The sequence below is a fragment of the Amblyomma mixtum genome, chromosome 2 (assembly GCF_055824585.1).
Source record: "Amblyomma mixtum isolate Tamu chromosome 2, ASM5582458v1, whole genome shotgun sequence".
In the NCBI taxonomy this organism is placed as follows: Eukaryota; Metazoa; Arthropoda; class Arachnida; order Ixodida; family Ixodidae; genus Amblyomma; species Amblyomma mixtum.
The window spans coordinates 114,849,649-114,867,172 of record NC_143013.1 but is presented as its reverse complement, the minus strand read 5'-3'; the positions used below and the strand labels follow the sequence as shown (position 1 = coordinate 114,867,172).

The 17,524-nt window shown below is 49.0% G+C and overlaps 2 protein-coding genes and 1 long non-coding RNA gene across 16 annotated transcripts in view; 1 reads left to right on the top strand and 2 right to left on the bottom strand.

The window, feature by feature from the left end:
• LOC149360639 (complement factor B-like) overlaps positions 1–17,524 on the bottom strand; it is a 182,368-nt gene that overhangs the window by 19,407 nt on the left and 145,437 nt on the right. The window lies entirely within an intron of this gene.
• Positions 1–17,524, top strand: part of LOC149360640 (uncharacterized) — a 164,098-nt gene that overhangs the window by 62,962 nt on the left and 83,612 nt on the right. For 3 of the 14 annotated variants that reach the window (XM_089572426.1, XM_089572425.1, XM_089572427.1), the window contains 2 exons: positions 8,386–9,975; positions 10,330–12,955. The exons of 10 other annotated variants lie outside the window; for them this stretch is intronic. In XM_089572426.1, coding sequence (XP_089428552.1) covers positions 9,830–9,975; positions 10,330–11,668 — 1,485 coding nt within the window. In that variant the 5' untranslated portion in view covers positions 8,386–9,829 and the 3' untranslated portion in view covers positions 11,669–12,955. Of the gene's footprint in view, positions 1–8,385; positions 9,976–10,329; positions 12,956–17,524 lie in introns of those variants that run through there. One more of the 14 variants, XM_089572428.1, reaches the window with a different exon arrangement.
• Positions 10,691–16,951, bottom strand: LOC149360641 (uncharacterized). Its single transcript, XR_016288865.1, has 3 exons — positions 16,655–16,951; positions 15,467–15,614; positions 10,691–14,985 (listed from the first exon to the last, which is right to left on the bottom strand). It is a non-coding gene; the product is annotated as an uncharacterized LOC149360641 (long non-coding RNA).

Below are 17,524 nucleotides of genomic sequence, written 5' to 3'. Positions count from 1 at the left end.
AAAGATAACCGCTGGTCCTTAAGGGTAACGGAGTGGATTCCAAGAGAAAGCAAACGTAGCAGGGGACGGCAGAAAGTTAGGTGGGCGGATGAGATTAAGAAGTTTGCGGGGATACAGTGGCGGCAACTGGCAAAGGACAGGGTTAATTGGAGAGACATGGGATAGGCCTTTGCCCTGCAGTGGGTGTAGTCAGGCTGCTGATGATGATGATGATGAACTTGTGACAAATGTCACGTCGATGCTGCTGGTAGTCGTCGGGCCTCGGAGGTAGGTGATGCTGCCGTCATTTAATGGCAGAACTGAATGCTTGGAGATAAGTTTTGCAAGCTTAGCACCTCGGGCACATGTATGTGAGCTGCCCCAAATTTCATTATGAGCATTGAAGTCTCCGCAAATAATATGCGGAGAGGGCGTCCTTGCTATCAAGTTTTCAAGTCTCGAAGCATCAAATGGCGTGCCTGGCTCAAGATATACTCCATTCAGAGTGTACTGTTGTCCGGCAATAACTCTGACAGCGCACACGTATTCATTGTCGCTGTGAGGCGGGACATGAACCGATGAGGCCGGGATATCATTGCGAAAGCCTATCCGCAATCTGCTGACGTTATCTTGTCGTTGTGAATGATGCAAATAGTACCCGTGGAGTCGGAAAGTTTCCTCGACGCATGATTCATAGATGACTATGAAGGGGAAGCGGTACGCTCGCACGAGCTGTCGGAAATCCGAGAGTTTAGAGCGTAGCCCGCGAGCGTTTCACTGGAAAATGGGGCATGCACAAAAGATGTGGATTGTCCGCTGCAGTGCAGTTCTCGCTGTTGAAGCCATGATTACTGAAGTGCGGTATTACGCCCTTGCGGAGCGTAGGAGATCGACACCAACGGCTCCATTACAAAGACGGCTTCTAGTTCTGGGAGCGAGTGAGTGAGCTTTATTAGCTCTAGATTCGGTTGTATTCGGCGGTTTTGAGATGGCTTCGTCCATCTTGCTCAAAGGTCGGTTGCCGTTAGTCCAGGGCTCCGCTGGATGCTGCTGCCAGTTGTGCTCGCCGAATCAGACCTTCTTGGTCGACCCGGCGATCGCTGGAGAGCACTCCCTCCCATTGCTCCGCTCTTAGGATTTTTATCACTGGTACCACGCTTATCCTCTGGCACGCCCACGTTATGTGGTACAGCGTGGGGGTTCTTGGCACCAATGGCATTTGTCATTGTATTGTGTTGGATACATTTTGTTGAGTACGTGTAGGTTCGGGTAGGACTCCTCCTGACGAGGGGTTTGCACGGATAAAAGCCTTGATGGCTGCAAACAGCATCAGAATCAGTAGGCATGCGATATCTTGTTCAGAGGTTCCGGTTTGCTGCCTGTCGCTGATCTTCCTGTCATGTTGTAGCGCCTTAGGCTCAGAGCGAGCGACGCTGTTTGTCGGGTCTTGTGCAATGCGTTGCAGCAGCTTTGATGAAGGAGTACCAACGGACTTCCCACGCTTCTTTTTTACCGCATGTGCGTAGGTCCTGTCAGCTGCTTTGCCACGCTGTGTTGACTGGCTCTCGAAAAGAGCTGGCGTAGTCGTTAAAACCACGTCGGGGTTAGGTGGTGGTTCATGACACTTAGGGGATTTCCCTTGTGTTTGCTCTGGCGTGCGAGCAACTATGGCGGCTTTCTTTTTATAACACCCTCGATAGGAAGTAGGGTGTGGGCCACCGCAGTTAGCGCATTTAGGCTGCGCTCTCGAAGTGCATTCTTTGAGCGAGTGGGGGCCAGCACACACTTTGCAGCGCACGGGGCCGATACAGTGTCTTGATATGTGGCCATGCCTATGACATTTATAGCGTGACGGACTAGAAGACGACGAAGCGGGCAGTGGCATGGGCAGGAGCGCTCGTGCTAGGCTCGCAGACATTAAATAATATCATCGCCATCGGTCACGCAGTCATTTCTTCATCGCTTGTCGTCACGTAACATTTGGTGTAAGGTCCGGGGTACCTTGTTCATCCCGGTCCCGGAGCTTAGGAGCCTGCTGTACACCGAGGTCTTCTGTGGAGAGCTCAAGGCTTCGCACCTTCCGGCGCTTCCCCAGCCTGCCAGGTATGCCCCGACGCCGCCGCTCTTCACCGCCCCGCCCCAAGCCCCGACCAGAAGACACGACGACACAACGACCGCCGCAACTGCCCTGTGACCCCACTCACCGCCCACATAAGAACCCACATGAGAACCTAGAAGACCCAACGACCTACGACCCCACTGAATTGAGACCGCTGCCACTGACCAGAGAAACCATTGACCACCGACACTCACACGAGAAACAAGTACCCCAGCCCCTGCCGTTGGGTGTGTCCACGGGCCTCGACGTTGACTTCCGGAAACCGGTGGCTCCTCAGTCTTCGTGGACCTGGCTTCACGCGCTCATCATCGCTTTGATCGTGACGGCAAGCCCTTCATCTTCTCTTCTCTGTTCATATGTTCTGCCACGCCCATCGTCACGTCCTGCTTGTCATCGTCTGTGGCATTCTTCTAGTTCGCGCAATCGGGACGATCGCTTCGTGGCCCCGAGTCATGTGACGGACTAGAAGACGACGAAGCGGGCAGTGGCATGGGCAGGAGCGCTCGTGCTAGGCTCGCAGACATTAAATCATATCATCGCCATCGGTCATGCAGTCCTTTCTTCATCGCTTGCCGTCACGTAACAATAGCACTGAGTTGCTGCTCCGACGTATTCAGTTACAGGGCAACTACAGAAACCAAACGTCACTCGTTTTGGTAGCGGCGCATCTTTTGCGAATTCCAATATAACTGTGCGACGGCGTACCTCTTTGATCTTTCCACCATCCTGAGCAGTGTAGGCGGTTAGCCTCCTTGCTGAAAGGACACCTTGGTCGCATAGGTATTCCTGCAGATCTTCGTCTGTGTAGGTGACAGGTATATCTTGTATTAGCTTTTCTGCAAACGGTGCTAGAGTGGGTGTGTGCCATTCTGTCAAAGGCTACAACAACAACAACAAACTCTGCTGGTCAACGATGTCTCGATCTTTGGGTCCGTGACAGTATCATGCTCTCATGCAGAGGTGGCTGCAGTCCGGCGAGCAGCAAAATAACGAGAATGGCTTCCAAACAAAACTCTTTATTTGGTCTGACTTGCGCCAGTAAAGAAGTGAATGACTTGGTGGCAGCGTAGCAACAGGTGCACTCGGTGGTGGTCCAGCAGAATGCCCGCCGCTCTCGGCCGTGCTCAATTAAAGCTGATAGCGAACTTTCTAAATACACCGTGCTAAGTTGCTACAGAATTCTGGAACAACGTAGAGTCGGCTCCGCCTAGAAGCCATAAATATGGTCGTGTGTTGCATTACAAACGAAGCGATAAGCGGCGTGCAGGCAGCTTTGAATATTCAACAAACACTACTATGATTCGCGGTAATACTCCCCTCTCAAAGAAGCATCCACCTGATTCTTTAAAGCAAATAAGGCGGCTGCAATCAAATAACATAAAGACCAAGTATGGAAATGCAGAGTCCTTTAACGCTCATAATACAGCTTTAGACGGAAGACATGGACAGCTTCTGGTCGTACTTTGTGTCGCTGGTACGCAGTCATTTAGTCAGGGTCGACTTCATAGTACAGTTCGCCTACTCTTTGAAGAACCTTGTGTGGGCCGAAATTGCGGAAAAAAAGATTTTTACTGAAACCGCGCTGGCGAGTGGGCGTCCAAACGCAGAATTGGTTGCTTGGCTTCTATTCCGTGTTGCGTCTTCGTAAGTTGTAGTGTCTGGCATCGGTCTGCTGCTGGTGTCGTATCCATAATCGGGCAAGTTTTCGGGCTTCTGCGCGTTGACGGTAAGCGGCGACGTCGACGTTATCCTCTTCGGTAACGTTGGGCAGCATAGCATCTAGCGTGGTCGTGGCCTGCCTTCCATAGACGATCCTAAAAGGCGTCATCTAGGTGGTCTCTTGCACTGCGTTGCTGTAGGTGAAGACGATGTAAGGAAGGATGACGTTCCAGGTCTTGTGTTCGACATAGACATACATGGCCAGCATGTCGGTGGTGGTTTTGTTCAGGGGCTCAGTCAGACCGTTGCTGTGGGGATGGTAAGCAGTTGTCCTCCGGTGGCTTGTTTGGTTATAACACAGGGTGGCTTGAGTCAGTTCCTCTGTGAACGCTATTCCTCTGTCCATGATGACCACATCGGGGTCGCGGTGTCGCAGAAGAATGTACTCCTAGAAAAATTGGGCGACTTCTGTTGTTGTTTCGTTCGGTAGGGCTTTTGTCTCGACGTAGCGGGTCAGGTAGTCGGTCGCGATAACGATCCGCTTATCTCTACACGTTGATTTCGGGAAAGGGCCTAGCAAGTCTATGCCGATCTGCTGAAACGGCCTTGAAAGGGGTTCGATAGGGTTCTGAAATTCTGCTGCTTGGGTGGGAAGGCTCTTTCGTCGCTGACAATCTCGGTAGGACCTTACATAATAAGCCACATCGGCAGACATTCGGGGCCAGTAATACGTCTCATGAATTCGGTAGAGGTGCGAGAAAACTCGGCATGTCCAGCTGTCACCTCGTCGTGTGAAGCCTAAAGAACTTCGCGCAGACAAGCTGGTACAACAAGGAGGTGGGCTGTTTTGTTCACTGCGAAGTTTTTCTTGACGAGGACACCATTCTGTACACAGAACGAGGACAGCCCTGCCTTGAACCAGGCCGGGAGGGGGAGGAAACCTTGCCTTCGAAGTACTCGTTGAGGCCTTTTTGACCGCAGTCCGAGCGTCGCTTCGCTTCAAAAGAGCTTGAGCTGATGGGTCCAAGCAACGCGTCCTCCTCCTCGTTGTTCAGCGGCGATGCATATACACGGGCTGGTGACAGGCAGTCGGCGTCAGAGTCCTTCCGTCCGAAATTGTGAACAACGGCGGCGTCAAATTCTTGGAGGCGCAGGCTAGATCAGGCGAGGCGGCCGGAGGGTTCCTTCAAAGTGGCAAGCCAGCGAAGTGCTTGGTAATCGCTGTCTACCTTGAAAAGTCGTCCGCACAGGTGGGGGCGGAATTTTGACGCATGCCAAATAAAGGCAAGGCATTCCTTCTTAGTTGTCCAATACTTAGCCTCGGCCTTGGAGAGAAAACGGCTAGCGTATGCGATTACTTTCTCCAGTCCGCCAGTTTTCCGAACAAGGACTGCGCCTAAGCCTAGGCTGCTTGTGTCGGTATGAATTTCAGTTACGGTGTTTTCATGAAAGTGCACGAAAATGGGTGAGAACTGTAAACTAAGATGAAGTTCTTTGAGGGCTTCTGCTTGGGGCGCTTCCCATTTAAATTGCACGTCTGCCTTTGTCAGTTGGGTCTGAGGTACGGCGTTGGGCGAGAAGTTCTTTCCGGTCCAAAGCCGACCTTCTTTGTTATGCCGTTCAAGCGGCGGTAATCAAAGCACAATTGAAGTGCGCCGTCTTTCTTCCTGACTAGAACAACCCGTGTAGCTGAGGGGCTCCTTGAAGGCTGGATGATATTGTCACAGAAGCAGGTAGGCAAGGTTATATTTTGCCACAACGTCCAAGCGCCAGCGGAAACAGCCCGGCCGGCGAACCGACTAGCGAGCGAGCTCTCGGGCGAAGAAGAGCGCGTGCCAGCCTCCTGAGCGCGACTACTAGGCTGCGCCAGTAATGCGTTGCGGCATTGCCCCTCCCGGTGGAGAAAGCATCGTCCCGATGCTGCGTGGCGAGGTCAAGCAGAACCGTAGGCTTGACCTAGAGGGCGTGGAAGGGCTTCATCCGGACAACGTATACGACTTCCGACTGTGTTTGCCGTCGGGACGTACGAACAGTTCCTTGCGGAATCACTTCGTAGGTGACGTCGCTGAGTTTGCGCAGCACTTCGTACGGGCCGAAGTAGCGGCGCAGAAGCGTCTCGGAGCGACCCCGCTGGCGAACAGGAACCCACACCCAGACTTGACCGCCAGGGTTGTAAATTACCTCCCTGTGGCGAAGGTTATAGCGTTGAGCGTCTTGAACCTGCTGCGTCCGGAGTCTCATTCGAGCTAGATGACGGGCGGCCTCAGCGTGCTGGACGTATTTGTCAGCGCCGGCAACTGATGGGAGGGCGACATCTGGCAGTAACATTGCATCCAGCATGGTAATGTGGCTTCGCGACCGTACACCAAACGAAACGGTGTGGAGCGGGTCGTTTCTTGGACTGCGGTATTATACGCAAATGTTGCATACGGCAGTACCTGGTCCCAGTTCTTATGGTATTTGTCGACGTACATTGAAAGCATATCGGCGATGGTCTTATTGAGTCGCTCAGTGAGGCCATTCGTCTGAGGATGGTAAGCTGTTGTTCTGCGATGACAAGTGCCACTGAGCCGCATAACTTCCTGGGTAGCGGTCACGTGGCGTCGATTGCGAAATCGCGCACGCCGATGCGTCTTTACGGGTAGTGGCGAAGTGTGTGCCCGGCATGGCGACATTAGAAGCCGAGCGGGCGGTTGTCGGAAGTAGTCTACTCGTGGCATTTCCTAGAGCCGTTGCGTCGCTCGTAAGGTGGGCGTGCGGGAGCCAGAGAGCGCTGTTCTTGTAAAGCTGGTTCCCGTCGAAGAGGGCTTGGGGGTCTCGTCGAGGCGCAGAACTGCATATTGCGGTGGCGTTGTTCATGTATTCAGTTTCTGTTGGGGTCGGCGGTGACAGGCAGCAAAGTGCATGCAGTACTTCTTCACGGGTGATGTCCGTGAGCGATGCCACCTGAATCTGCTGCGGCTCATGTGTTGGAGGTGGAAGCAGTCGGCGAAGTTCTTCGAGCACAGTTTAGCGTATTACATGCCGCAGGCTATCCCCGCTTGCAGGAGTATCATCAGGGGACTTTCCGTCACCACTTGAAGTGGTTGGTTTTATTCACGGGTTCGGGCGCAAAGGGGCTTTTCGATGGTAGAAGCTTCGACTACGAACTTGGCAATGGTTTTTGGAGAATTCCGGATAGGCCACCGAACAGTTGCTCTTTTACGCCAAGCATGAGAAAGGGAAACTTGTTTTCTTCAGCAATGTCAAGGTTGGCGCGCCTGAAAGACATTTCATTTATTCGACAGTCCGCAGTCACGGTCTGGTTTGGGTGTTGAATTCAGCAGGACCTCAGCTCTTTCTCTCCGTACGAAGCTAGTTAACGTATCCAGTAGCTGCTTCTTGAAGGTCGCCCAGGTCGTAAGAGAAGATCCGTGGTTTTGAAACCACGTTCTGGCCGGGCCATCAAATGCAAAATAAACGTTTCTAAGCTCGGCGCTGTCTTCGCAGGAGTTCAGGGCTACCACACGGTCGTACATGTCCAGAAAGTCTTCTTCATCTTCATGTGGTTCTTCACGGAAAGCCAATGGCTCACAGGGCTCGCGAAGCACGGCGGGCGTTGACTGCACCAGGTTTTATCGCGGGGGGAATTGAGGATAGCAGGCCAATACATATACTAGATGTCACGCCGTGGTGACTGTAGTCCGGCGAGCAGGAAAACAGAGACTGGTTTCCAAACAAAACTCCTTATTTGGGCTGACTTGCGCCCCCAAAGAACTGAATGACTCGGCTGCGGCGTCGCAGCAGGCATGCTGGGCGGTCGTCGAACACATTGGCCGCCGCTCTCAGCTGTGCTAAATTTGAAGCTGACAGCGAACTTTCGAGATAAATCGTGAAAAGTTGCCAGGAACAATGGAACAGCGTAAAATCGGCTCCGCCTGAGTGTGATCAATCGAGAATAACATTTCACTCTTGCATCACAAACAAAGGGATAATGCCCGGGCCGGCAGTTTAGAAAAATGAACAAACAAACAAAAAATACAAACATTCCTGGCAATACCTAGTGGAATCTTTCAGAATACTTCCGCTTGCATTCGTTCCGCATGGGCCACTTTCTTACAATGCTTGGAATGTCCACTTGCGCTAGTAGGTTCTGCCGTCAAGGTCTTCAGATTCGTTCACAGTAAAAGCAGAATGGTTATACAATCCGGAATAAAGTCGCTCCTCAACGTTCCGCATAACATCCAACATGTTCTCATCGCACAGAGCGGGTACACAACGTAGACAAATGCGCTTCGGGCCTTTCCCTTGCAGCCCGTGCACACATTTCTCAGACCTCTCAAAACAAATGACTCATAAAAGTTTTCAATGCGACAGAAAACTAAAAGCTGCGCCCTTTTCTATAGGCTACTCTGGTTAACATTTTTATACCCCATTTTATTGAGTCTGTATGGGTCTGCACGCTGCTGCCTCTTTTTGCACATGTGTTGCGAACATTCCGCGAGAGAGAGAACCTACGCTGTGAGTCCCGTTTTGTTTTGTTTATTTTTCTTCTAGTGCGCGCCGTTAGAAAGGGAGGAGCAGCTTGAACACCCATGCACTTCGCTTGGTCTCCCCATTTGTTCTCGCGTTTTCCCTTGCCATTGCAGACGGCGGGGCTCCCTGCTGGCATCGACCTTGGGCCCCTATCTCCCGGATTCCCGGAATCCCGTCTCCCGGGTGGAGAAGCCACCGGCCATATACAAGCGAGAGAGGTCTGGGTTTCATTGCGTTACGCGACGTGCTGTGTACTAGGGCAGCACGGTAAGGAACCTGAAGTGTCCGATAGCCCCAGACGTCTAGCGTGCATTCGATCGTCTTGGCGGAGGATTGCGCAACCACGCAGAGAATTTCGGAGTGAGAGAAAAATCCTGACATCAGTTCTCAGCTTTCCTATTCGTTAATACTGATGTCTGGCGGGAAGCTGCAGTTAGCGCAGTTTATTTTTGCGTGTGGAAAGGGGTGCGGTAGGCCGGTGTGAACTGGTGAAAAGACCCACGCCTGAAGGATTTTGTCTCTAGCTAATCCTATCTGGCAGGCGCTCGGTCCGGCCGAGCGCGGAGGTAGCGTCCGTTGAGAGCTGGTGCAAGGGGCGCCAGTAGACCGATTTCACAAAGCAAACAGCGCATGCGCGAGTACACCGGAAGTTGCCCCGCCGCCATGCTTGTTGTAGTACAGACGGAGCGCCGTGGTATTCCAGCCGCTGTAGCCGTGGCCGCTGCGACGTTTCAACGCAAGATTCCACGCCTGAGGCTGCTTAGCAATCCGTTGTGTGGGACGTACGCAGGAGCTTCTAATCATCGGTGTCGTTTCTCATGTAAGTATTTCAACGTATTATCGTGTTTTGATAAAGCACTTTGGAAAGGAAACTTGCTCCTCACCGCCTTGTCTGCTGCCGTATTCGCATCTTTTTTCAATGTAATCCTGCTTTTTGTTTCTTCATTAGCCCCTTAGAAAAAAAATAAGCTGCCCGCCTGGGATATGGCTTCTCAGAAGTCTCTGCGAACCATGATAAAAGGGTCGATATAGTACGTTCTGTGAAAACCTCCGCGGGAATATTCAAGGGCCCCTCTGTGTCAACACACTTGAGTAAACTGCACAGGTATCGAGCCTGTCGACGGTTGCGGAGCCGGACCGCCTTCATATTGTGGTTGGTCTGCAGTCATTCGATAATAAAGAAAATAAGGTTCGAACTGTTTGGCGTTTTGGATGGGTGACCGAGCACGCGAAGGCTCGCGTTGTTTCCTGCATATTGGCAACGCGGAGTTCGTTTCGAAAACTGTTAACTGCGCGAAATGCATGTTTGAGAACAACAACCACTGTAATATGAGCCTGGATGGCAGTGAGTGACTGCTCAAAAAACATTCAGTGTGCACTAGCTGTGTCGTCGTCCGTAGGGGCTCGCCAACTGTTGAGCGCGACTGCGGGTTCGCACCTATGTGTAGGTGTGCATGATTTATCTCGGACGTTCATGGCAGCACAATCTAGCGACTGAGCTTGTTTTTATACTACATTCTAAAAGTACTTACAGGCCTCTTGAACTGTGCAGATAGCATGCGACAGCTTTGTGGGTTCAATCAATTTTCTGTGCAGGCCAACGTGAAACCAGATATGGCTGGACCCAGCGAGCTGAACCAGCAGGAATGGACTCGCGAAACGAGATCACTGAACCAGTTTTTCGCAAAAGAGCACATATACAGGTATGAAATTCATGGTGCAGAGGCCCGAAATGAACTCCAACTTAAATTAATTAACAAATTAAATGCACAAAATAATAAAATAAAGCTCCAATTAAGGTTGCTTTTTCCAAATAAAGCACCGTAATAAAATCACGAGAAGAAATGATGCCTTTGTAAATTGCTTTCGGTAGCTTTGATCGAACCATAGTGGGCAAAAAGCCAATTTTTTAGTGGTTTGCATGTTGATTTTTTCAGTGATGTCTCATTATCAGGGGCCATAGTTACTTGGACCACTGTGACTCCCACACTTCTTCATAGCATGTCATCCAAACAGCTTTGGTTTGATGCATCCTTGCTTCTGTGTTTATTATGCAGATACATTGAAAAAAAGGGAGCCCGCAAACACAGAGAAGATGGCCTGCGCCTGTTTACGTCTGGCCACCTACACAAGCTCGAATTTTCCACCAGGGCATCTCCAGCAACTATTGTGCGTGCTGAAGTGCTGGCATCTATGTCCACACGAACGTTGTACAAAGTGAGCACTGAAGTCTCAAAATGTGATGGTGAAGTGATCACTGGCCATTGTTCATGTGTTGCAGGAAAGGGAGGGGTGTGTAAGCATGTTTGCTGTGTGCTGTATGGCCTCATGCATATTGCGCAGCGTGACCTGCGTAGCGTACCAGAAGCGGTCTCATGTACAGAGACAGAACGCCAATGGTACCATCCAAGGAACCCAAGAGCAATAAGTGGACAGATGAGCAACCTGGTGTTCAGCAAAGACACAACAGAAAGGATTAGTCCTGCTGTAAGCCACCACAAAAAACGAATGGAGTATTCATCTCTTGGGAGCGAGAATTTAAATGTCCGCACCTCACAGCTGGTCAACTTGCATGCAAAGTTTAAAGCAAGCGGCCTTCACTGCTTTGCTGATGTGCTAGAGGCGAATGATTTTTTGCCTGTCCGACAAGAGAGAACTGTGGAGTCAGACGCAGCCACAGCGGTTAAATTGCCCTCCCGCTGGTTGCAACGGGTGAAAGAGAATTCTCCGTCAGCCTTATACACACGCGAGGAGGTGACGGCAATTGAGGTAGCCACCCGGCTGCAAAGTGCAAGTCCCCTGTGGCACTCCTACAGGGAAGGCCTCATCACAGCCTCAATTGCACACAGGGTCTATACATGGGTACACACTTGTAAAACAAAAATGGGACCCCATGATGCCCGGTCTGTAACTAATGCAGTCATGGGTAAAAAACCACGCGTTACCTATGCAATGAAAAGAGGGCTGCTACTTGAAGCTGAGGCACGAGCAGCTTTTATCAGCCAGAATAACAACCATGCTGACATCAGTGTCAAAGAATGTGGCCTTTTTCTTTCATGCCACCAGCCATTTCTGGGTGCAAGTCCAGACGGCATTGTTTCCTGTGGCTGCTGCGAAGTTCGCCTCATTGAAATCAAAATCCCAATGGATGTGGAGGCATTTAGAAAGCGTGAACTACGTGATGGGCATCTGAAGCCCACAAGCAAGTACTACACGCAAGTGCAAATGCAAATGGGTGTGGTTGCCATTAAGTCATGCGTGCTGTTTGTTTACAGCAAAGAGAAGTGCCTGCAGGTTACAGTGCTCTTCAGTGAACCCTTTTTCATTGAATTAGTGGACCGTTGCTCACATTTCATTAAGATGTACTTGCTGCCGTTCATTTCAAACACACGCTGAAACAAATCTTGAAAGAATGGCATAAGTGTGCATGTGTTGTATGTGCGTGTTACAAACAAGAGCCTAAACTCCTCCTAAACTCACATGAAAAAGCAGTTTCTCACCGTACTAAAGGATTGATTTAAATGGAAAGACTCATGTTACTATTTATTTGAGTAAAAAAAGTTGTAAAGTGCGAGGTTCAATGTCCTAAAGCGACATATGGCCTCCAGATTGAATTAGACTGCATGGGGTCCTTCAACAGGCTCTGACATTGCATAGCACATGTGCATGTCTTGTATGTCTTCATCAATACATGGCCACAATGGGTTAAACACAGGCTCCCGGGATCAGTAGCCGAGCACCTTAACCACTGATTTTCCCCTTTATCACATGCAGCAATGAGTGTTGTGCAAGCTATTAAAGCAGCTACGACAGTTTCGTTTATGGGGTTTAACGTGCCAAAGCGACTCAGGCTATGAGGGACGCCGTAGTGGAGGGCTTCGGAAATCTCGACCACCTGGGGTTCTTTAACGTGCACTGACATCGCACAGTACACGGGCCTCTAGAATTTCTCTTCCAAACAAATTCAACCGCCGCAGCCGGGATCGAACCCGCGTCTTTCGGGTCAGCAGCCGAGCACCATAGCCACTGAGCCACCGCGGCGGCTCTACGATAGTTTGCGTAGTGATGTTGAGGCTCCTCTATGTGCTCTAAAAAAAGCGTTTTAGGCGACTCTTAGGAATTAAGTCTGGAGTGCATTTATAGCTGCCGATCACTACGAGGAGATTGTCTGCTCATTTGCTTTCTGGGAAAAAAAATGGTGTGTGCCTTTTGATATTTGTTATTTTTATTGCTCTAATCATTTTTATCAGTCTAGCATTTCGTTTTTCAATGCATATCTGTGATTAACAGGTGTATAAAGAGCAATGAATTTTATTGTTCAAAGTCACTCAAGAACTGTTGGTCCTCAGGGAACAGCATTTTCAGTACAAATCTGTGATAAGCATGCATAAGAATACCAAGAAGCAGTTGTTATTAGTACCTAAGATGCATAATTTTTATGCAAATTTATTTGTGCAATGCATGGTGATACGTACAAATAGAGAAACTACTGTGAGATGCATGAAACAATTTGTATCACTGGAAAAATGTTAAGTTTGTGGCTGTATTTATGTGCATTTTACTACTTTTTTTGTCTTATTCAGAGTTCTATTGCATATACCTAAAAAACTCACGAGTATTGTCTGTTTTGAAGTGTTATAAAATAAAACTGCATGTTTAATGCAGTTGGGTACTGCCCGTGCACTATGTCTCCAGTGCTTTGTTTTCAAAGCATATGTGCATTGTGTCAGTAGACAACAGTCAGACAAGATGGTCCATTTGTGAATTAAGTTCCTTGTGCTGTGGTTCCTAGAGTAGTGAGCATTCAACTACAAAATCTCCTGAAAAACTGCGAAGAGCTTTCTTCCAGGAAGTGGCCCATAAACTGTGAGAACAGTGCAATCGAAGTGACTCTTGTGGACACAACAAAAGTAGACTACAAAAGCAGAAAAAGGAAAATATCAGCAGTTGAGGTACACTGCGACAAAGCATCCTGGAAAACAAGAGCCGACCTAAACAACTGGCATGCAACTCAGCATATATGACAAAAAGCATTTAAAATCCACTTCTAGGGCACTCTGTAAAACAGTACAGAGAGCAAAGGTTATTAATCGTATGCATGTATGCTCCATAGGAATAACAGATGGTTGTTCAACAGCCCTCTGCATGTCTAAACAGGAACTTGATAGTAACAAACAGTTAAAAGAATGGGTTAGCACCTCCTTTACAGCAGTATACACCACATACTCAATAATCCCACTTTCAGTGTTAATCTCTCATGGCAATAATATTCAATACCAAGGAAGTAGGCAATGTTCTCATCATATTAAACATGAACATGTGCCTGAGAAAGCTGGTCCCGATAAAAAAACGCAGTGATCAGGCTTTCATGCCACATGCTGAGCGCTTTACAATTACCTACAATAACCGCCATGTAAAAAATTCGGGCAACTGCATGCGGAATGGCTACTGACTTGTTTCCTGTGCTCTCGAGGTACTTGCACCACTTAATGTTACTTACTTTAGCAAAGACTGAAGGTAAAATTGATAACTGTTTAAAAGAAATATAATTTTAAGTAGCACAGTCATACCTTGTTAATATGAGCACTTTAGATCTGATCAAAACTGTCTATAAATTAAGCCATCCATAAAGAATCAATAAAAAAGAAAACATTCAGGTCTGATTAAGGCCACCTTCAGTACACTGCAGTGAAGAGGAAATCGGACAAAAGTTTGGGAGCTTCGAGTGCATTACCCTGGGTACCATTATTTTTTAAACAATGCGGTGCAGTTTGAAATGAGTGATCGTCCAAGAAACGTGTTATCACGCCTCATAGCATGATGAGGTATCTGCTATTACATCAGCTCATGCCCCTTGTACTACTAGCACACATCTGTATCCAGTAGCCTGAAAGCAGCTTTCAGGCTGCTAATTCATTGAATATGGCAAACAGTAAGGCCGCCTGGCAATGCCAAGCAGGCAACAAGAAAAAAAAGGGCTGTAACAAAGGGATCAGCACTTTAGGACTGCCTTTCACTGGTGTCTGTAGTCAATGTACAGGAACCTCTGATCGGGGCAGGCATGATTTTGTTCTTGTCGCTATCTATACTAACACAACAAATATACATGGATATAAGCATTGCGCATTTTCACTCTGCCCACTGTTTGGAGAACTTTTCATACGGACAAGGCATAAATATGAAATAGTGTGATCCGCAGAAAAAGTGTTCATATTAATAGTGGTCTCGTTAATGGAGTACGGCTAACGGCTCATGCAGGTGGTGTCACCATAATTAAATGGGATGCACAGCACTATTGTGAGCAAAAGTAAGTGGTGAGCTGTTCTCGAAAATAGGAGTGGTTAGTCAGGTGGCACCAGCATGCAGTTGGGCATATGCTGGTAGGAGTTACTTCGGCTCACAATAAGAGTTCGTTACTGTATAGTAGTTAGAGTAAGGGCTGATCAACAAAGTTTGTTAGACGCGCACACACATGCCAAACCTTGTTGAGTTGATCTGCCATGCTGTTGGGAAAAACCTGCGACAGGATTCGGAAGTTTTTCACCCTTCCAATTACTCTTTCCACATGTATGCGAAGGCTTGCTATGCGTCTTGTCTCTGCTTCATCTTCTTCCGACAGTTGTGGACGCCCATTCATGAAGGGGGGGATGTTCAAGTGTAGCGAGCGCTGCTTGCACTCATCAGCTATTGTAAATCCCCTGTCGGCCATCACACTGCGCCCAGATGAAAACATGTCAAGAACGCCACATGACTCTGTCAATCGGTCAATCGGCTGCTCCACTTGTACTGCAGAAGTATTCTGAGTGGGCTGATTGAAGCAAGGAGGGAAATAATATTTATTTGAGAAATAGGGTAGCAGTAGAAGAACAAGCAAGCAGGTTAAGAAAGTCAAATAGTAAAAAAAATAGCACAAAATGAGTAGAACTAAACCACAATCATGTGTACTGCATATCACAAATGTCTAAGGCAAGATTACCTGACACTGCTGTTTATAAAATAATAACTACTCTCAAGAAAATGTCTAAGAGAGCTACACAAAGATTCTGCAGCAGTACTTAGAACTTTACAGGTTCATGCTGTGACTACTTCGAACTCAATCCTATACATTTAAGTGTATTAACTTGAAACTAGCAAAAACCTGTGCAATAAACAGATGCAGACATCAAATGCTCGGCTTGTAGCTGGCTACTATACCTTTATTCGCTTCAGCGGACGTCTCTTCATCACCTTTTGTGGCTTTAGGGGAAAGACTGTGGGCACTCGAATCATGTAGGTCTTTTTTCCTCCTTCAAAGTGGGCCCCACAGACTCTGTGGCCTGATGTCGGAACAAACCGCGAAAATCTGTAAACAGAATGACCATGTAGTCACAAGCCGTTTGATGTGCTTACTATGAACATTTTAAACAATACCAGTCGTGGCATTCATGCAGTAAGTAGGTCCTTTATCTTTAATTTGGAGTTTCCTGCACCGAAGATGCACATCAGCTACGAGGGACGCTTAACGTAGTGGAGACCTCCAGATTAATTTGGACCACCTTCAGTTGTTTATCGAGCGTTTGTATATCGCTTTCAGCGAAAAACAGCAGTTGCGGTCACGACAGACCCCGCGACCTTGCGATCAGCAGCCGAACGCAAACACCACTGAACCACCGCGGCGGTTCGTAAGTAGGTTTTCTCTTGACAGCTCAATATATAAAACAAGCAATATAGGTATGCATGGTAGTTCCAATTATTGTTGTTTGAAGGAACACATGATTAAAAACACCAGCCCAGTTAGCAGCGCACTACTGTGAATCCAATGAGTATGAAAACGTGACAACGTTTGAGACATAACATCTCTGTCAGCTGCCTGCGCAACACTGAACTGAAAGGAAACAACAGCCCTAAGGCCACTTGCAAGAGAGCACCCGCGCACCACTGGGGACTGAGGAAGGGCTTAAAAGCCAAGAAGAACAGCAAGAGAATGCTTACTACATTCGAATAAGTGCGAAAGCACGGATCTGTTCATTGATCTGTTCTAAGTAGCAGACGACGATTTGCGGGCAGTGCCGCGGGACGGAGCGCTCGCGCTAGGCCAGCTGCGAGCAGACAGCGCAGCAGACAACGGACGATTTTGCTCGGGGTCGGTACCCATCGGATTTGTGCTTACGCACTAATAATATACGTTGGCCAATAATGACTCAACCTGCGAGCCTCGGAAACGACACCGCTGCGAAGCGGAATGGGTGCCGGCGGCGTCTCTACTGAGCAGCTAGTCTGTTACGCACGGACTACATCGCTCATACAGCCTCCTTGACACACAAACGCATCTCTTGCAAATGTGCACATACGACCGCGTAATCTATCGCACAAAACGCTAAGAGCACCGCTCATATAACTTACCTGCCAGTTTGTCCAGCTCTGTTGATCTTAGCGATCCATTGCTCTCGTAGCTTCTTTTCCTTGGGAAAAACGTAAAATCCAAGGCCTTTGTGCTTGCTGCTGTTATTGTAGCAACCCGGAACACAACAAGTGTACCCAACCATCGTGAAATATCCGCGAACACGACGTATTTGATGGTATGCCTCGCAGAACTGCGCTAGTGGCGTGCAAACACAGCACGAAATCCGACCGGAAGTACCACAACTACCAGAATGCATCGCGGCAGCGGTGGCGTAGCGCAACTCCTTGTGAAATCGGTCTGTTCGACTGTTGGGACGTGGTGTCCTTCGCCTCTGTGCGGGTGGTCGGCTAAGCCGGCCGCGATAGTTTGGCGGTACTGACTCTTGTACCCGTCTGTAAATAGCCTCTATAAAAGTTCTTCGTTTTTCCCTAAATCGCTTCGCCAGGAAGTCACTTCATCGAGAAGCCCTTGAAGCGGTGCATCCAATTGCTGGAAGCTATCGGACCAGCACCACCGCAATACTTTAATGAGTCCCTAGAGGCATGGAAGCTTCGAGGTTTTCGCAGCGCGTCCATGGTTCGCCTCCCATGCTCACAACAAAGCGCCTCTTCTCACACGCTTCCACCAGACGTCCGCGACTTCGGCTGGCTGCGAGGCTGAAAGGTTTTGGCTACGAGAGTCCGCGTCTTAGCGTGGGGTATCGCACCCTCTTCGCTGTGTCCGCAGTGCGGCGATACCGAGACTCTCGAGCACGCCTTGTTTGAGTGTGTAGTGGCAAGAGCGTTTTGGCCACTCATGTCGCGTATGTTTTTTGTTTCGCTCGATGCCCGGACCAGGCCGCGCGATACGCTTGTGCGGCTATTACTGTG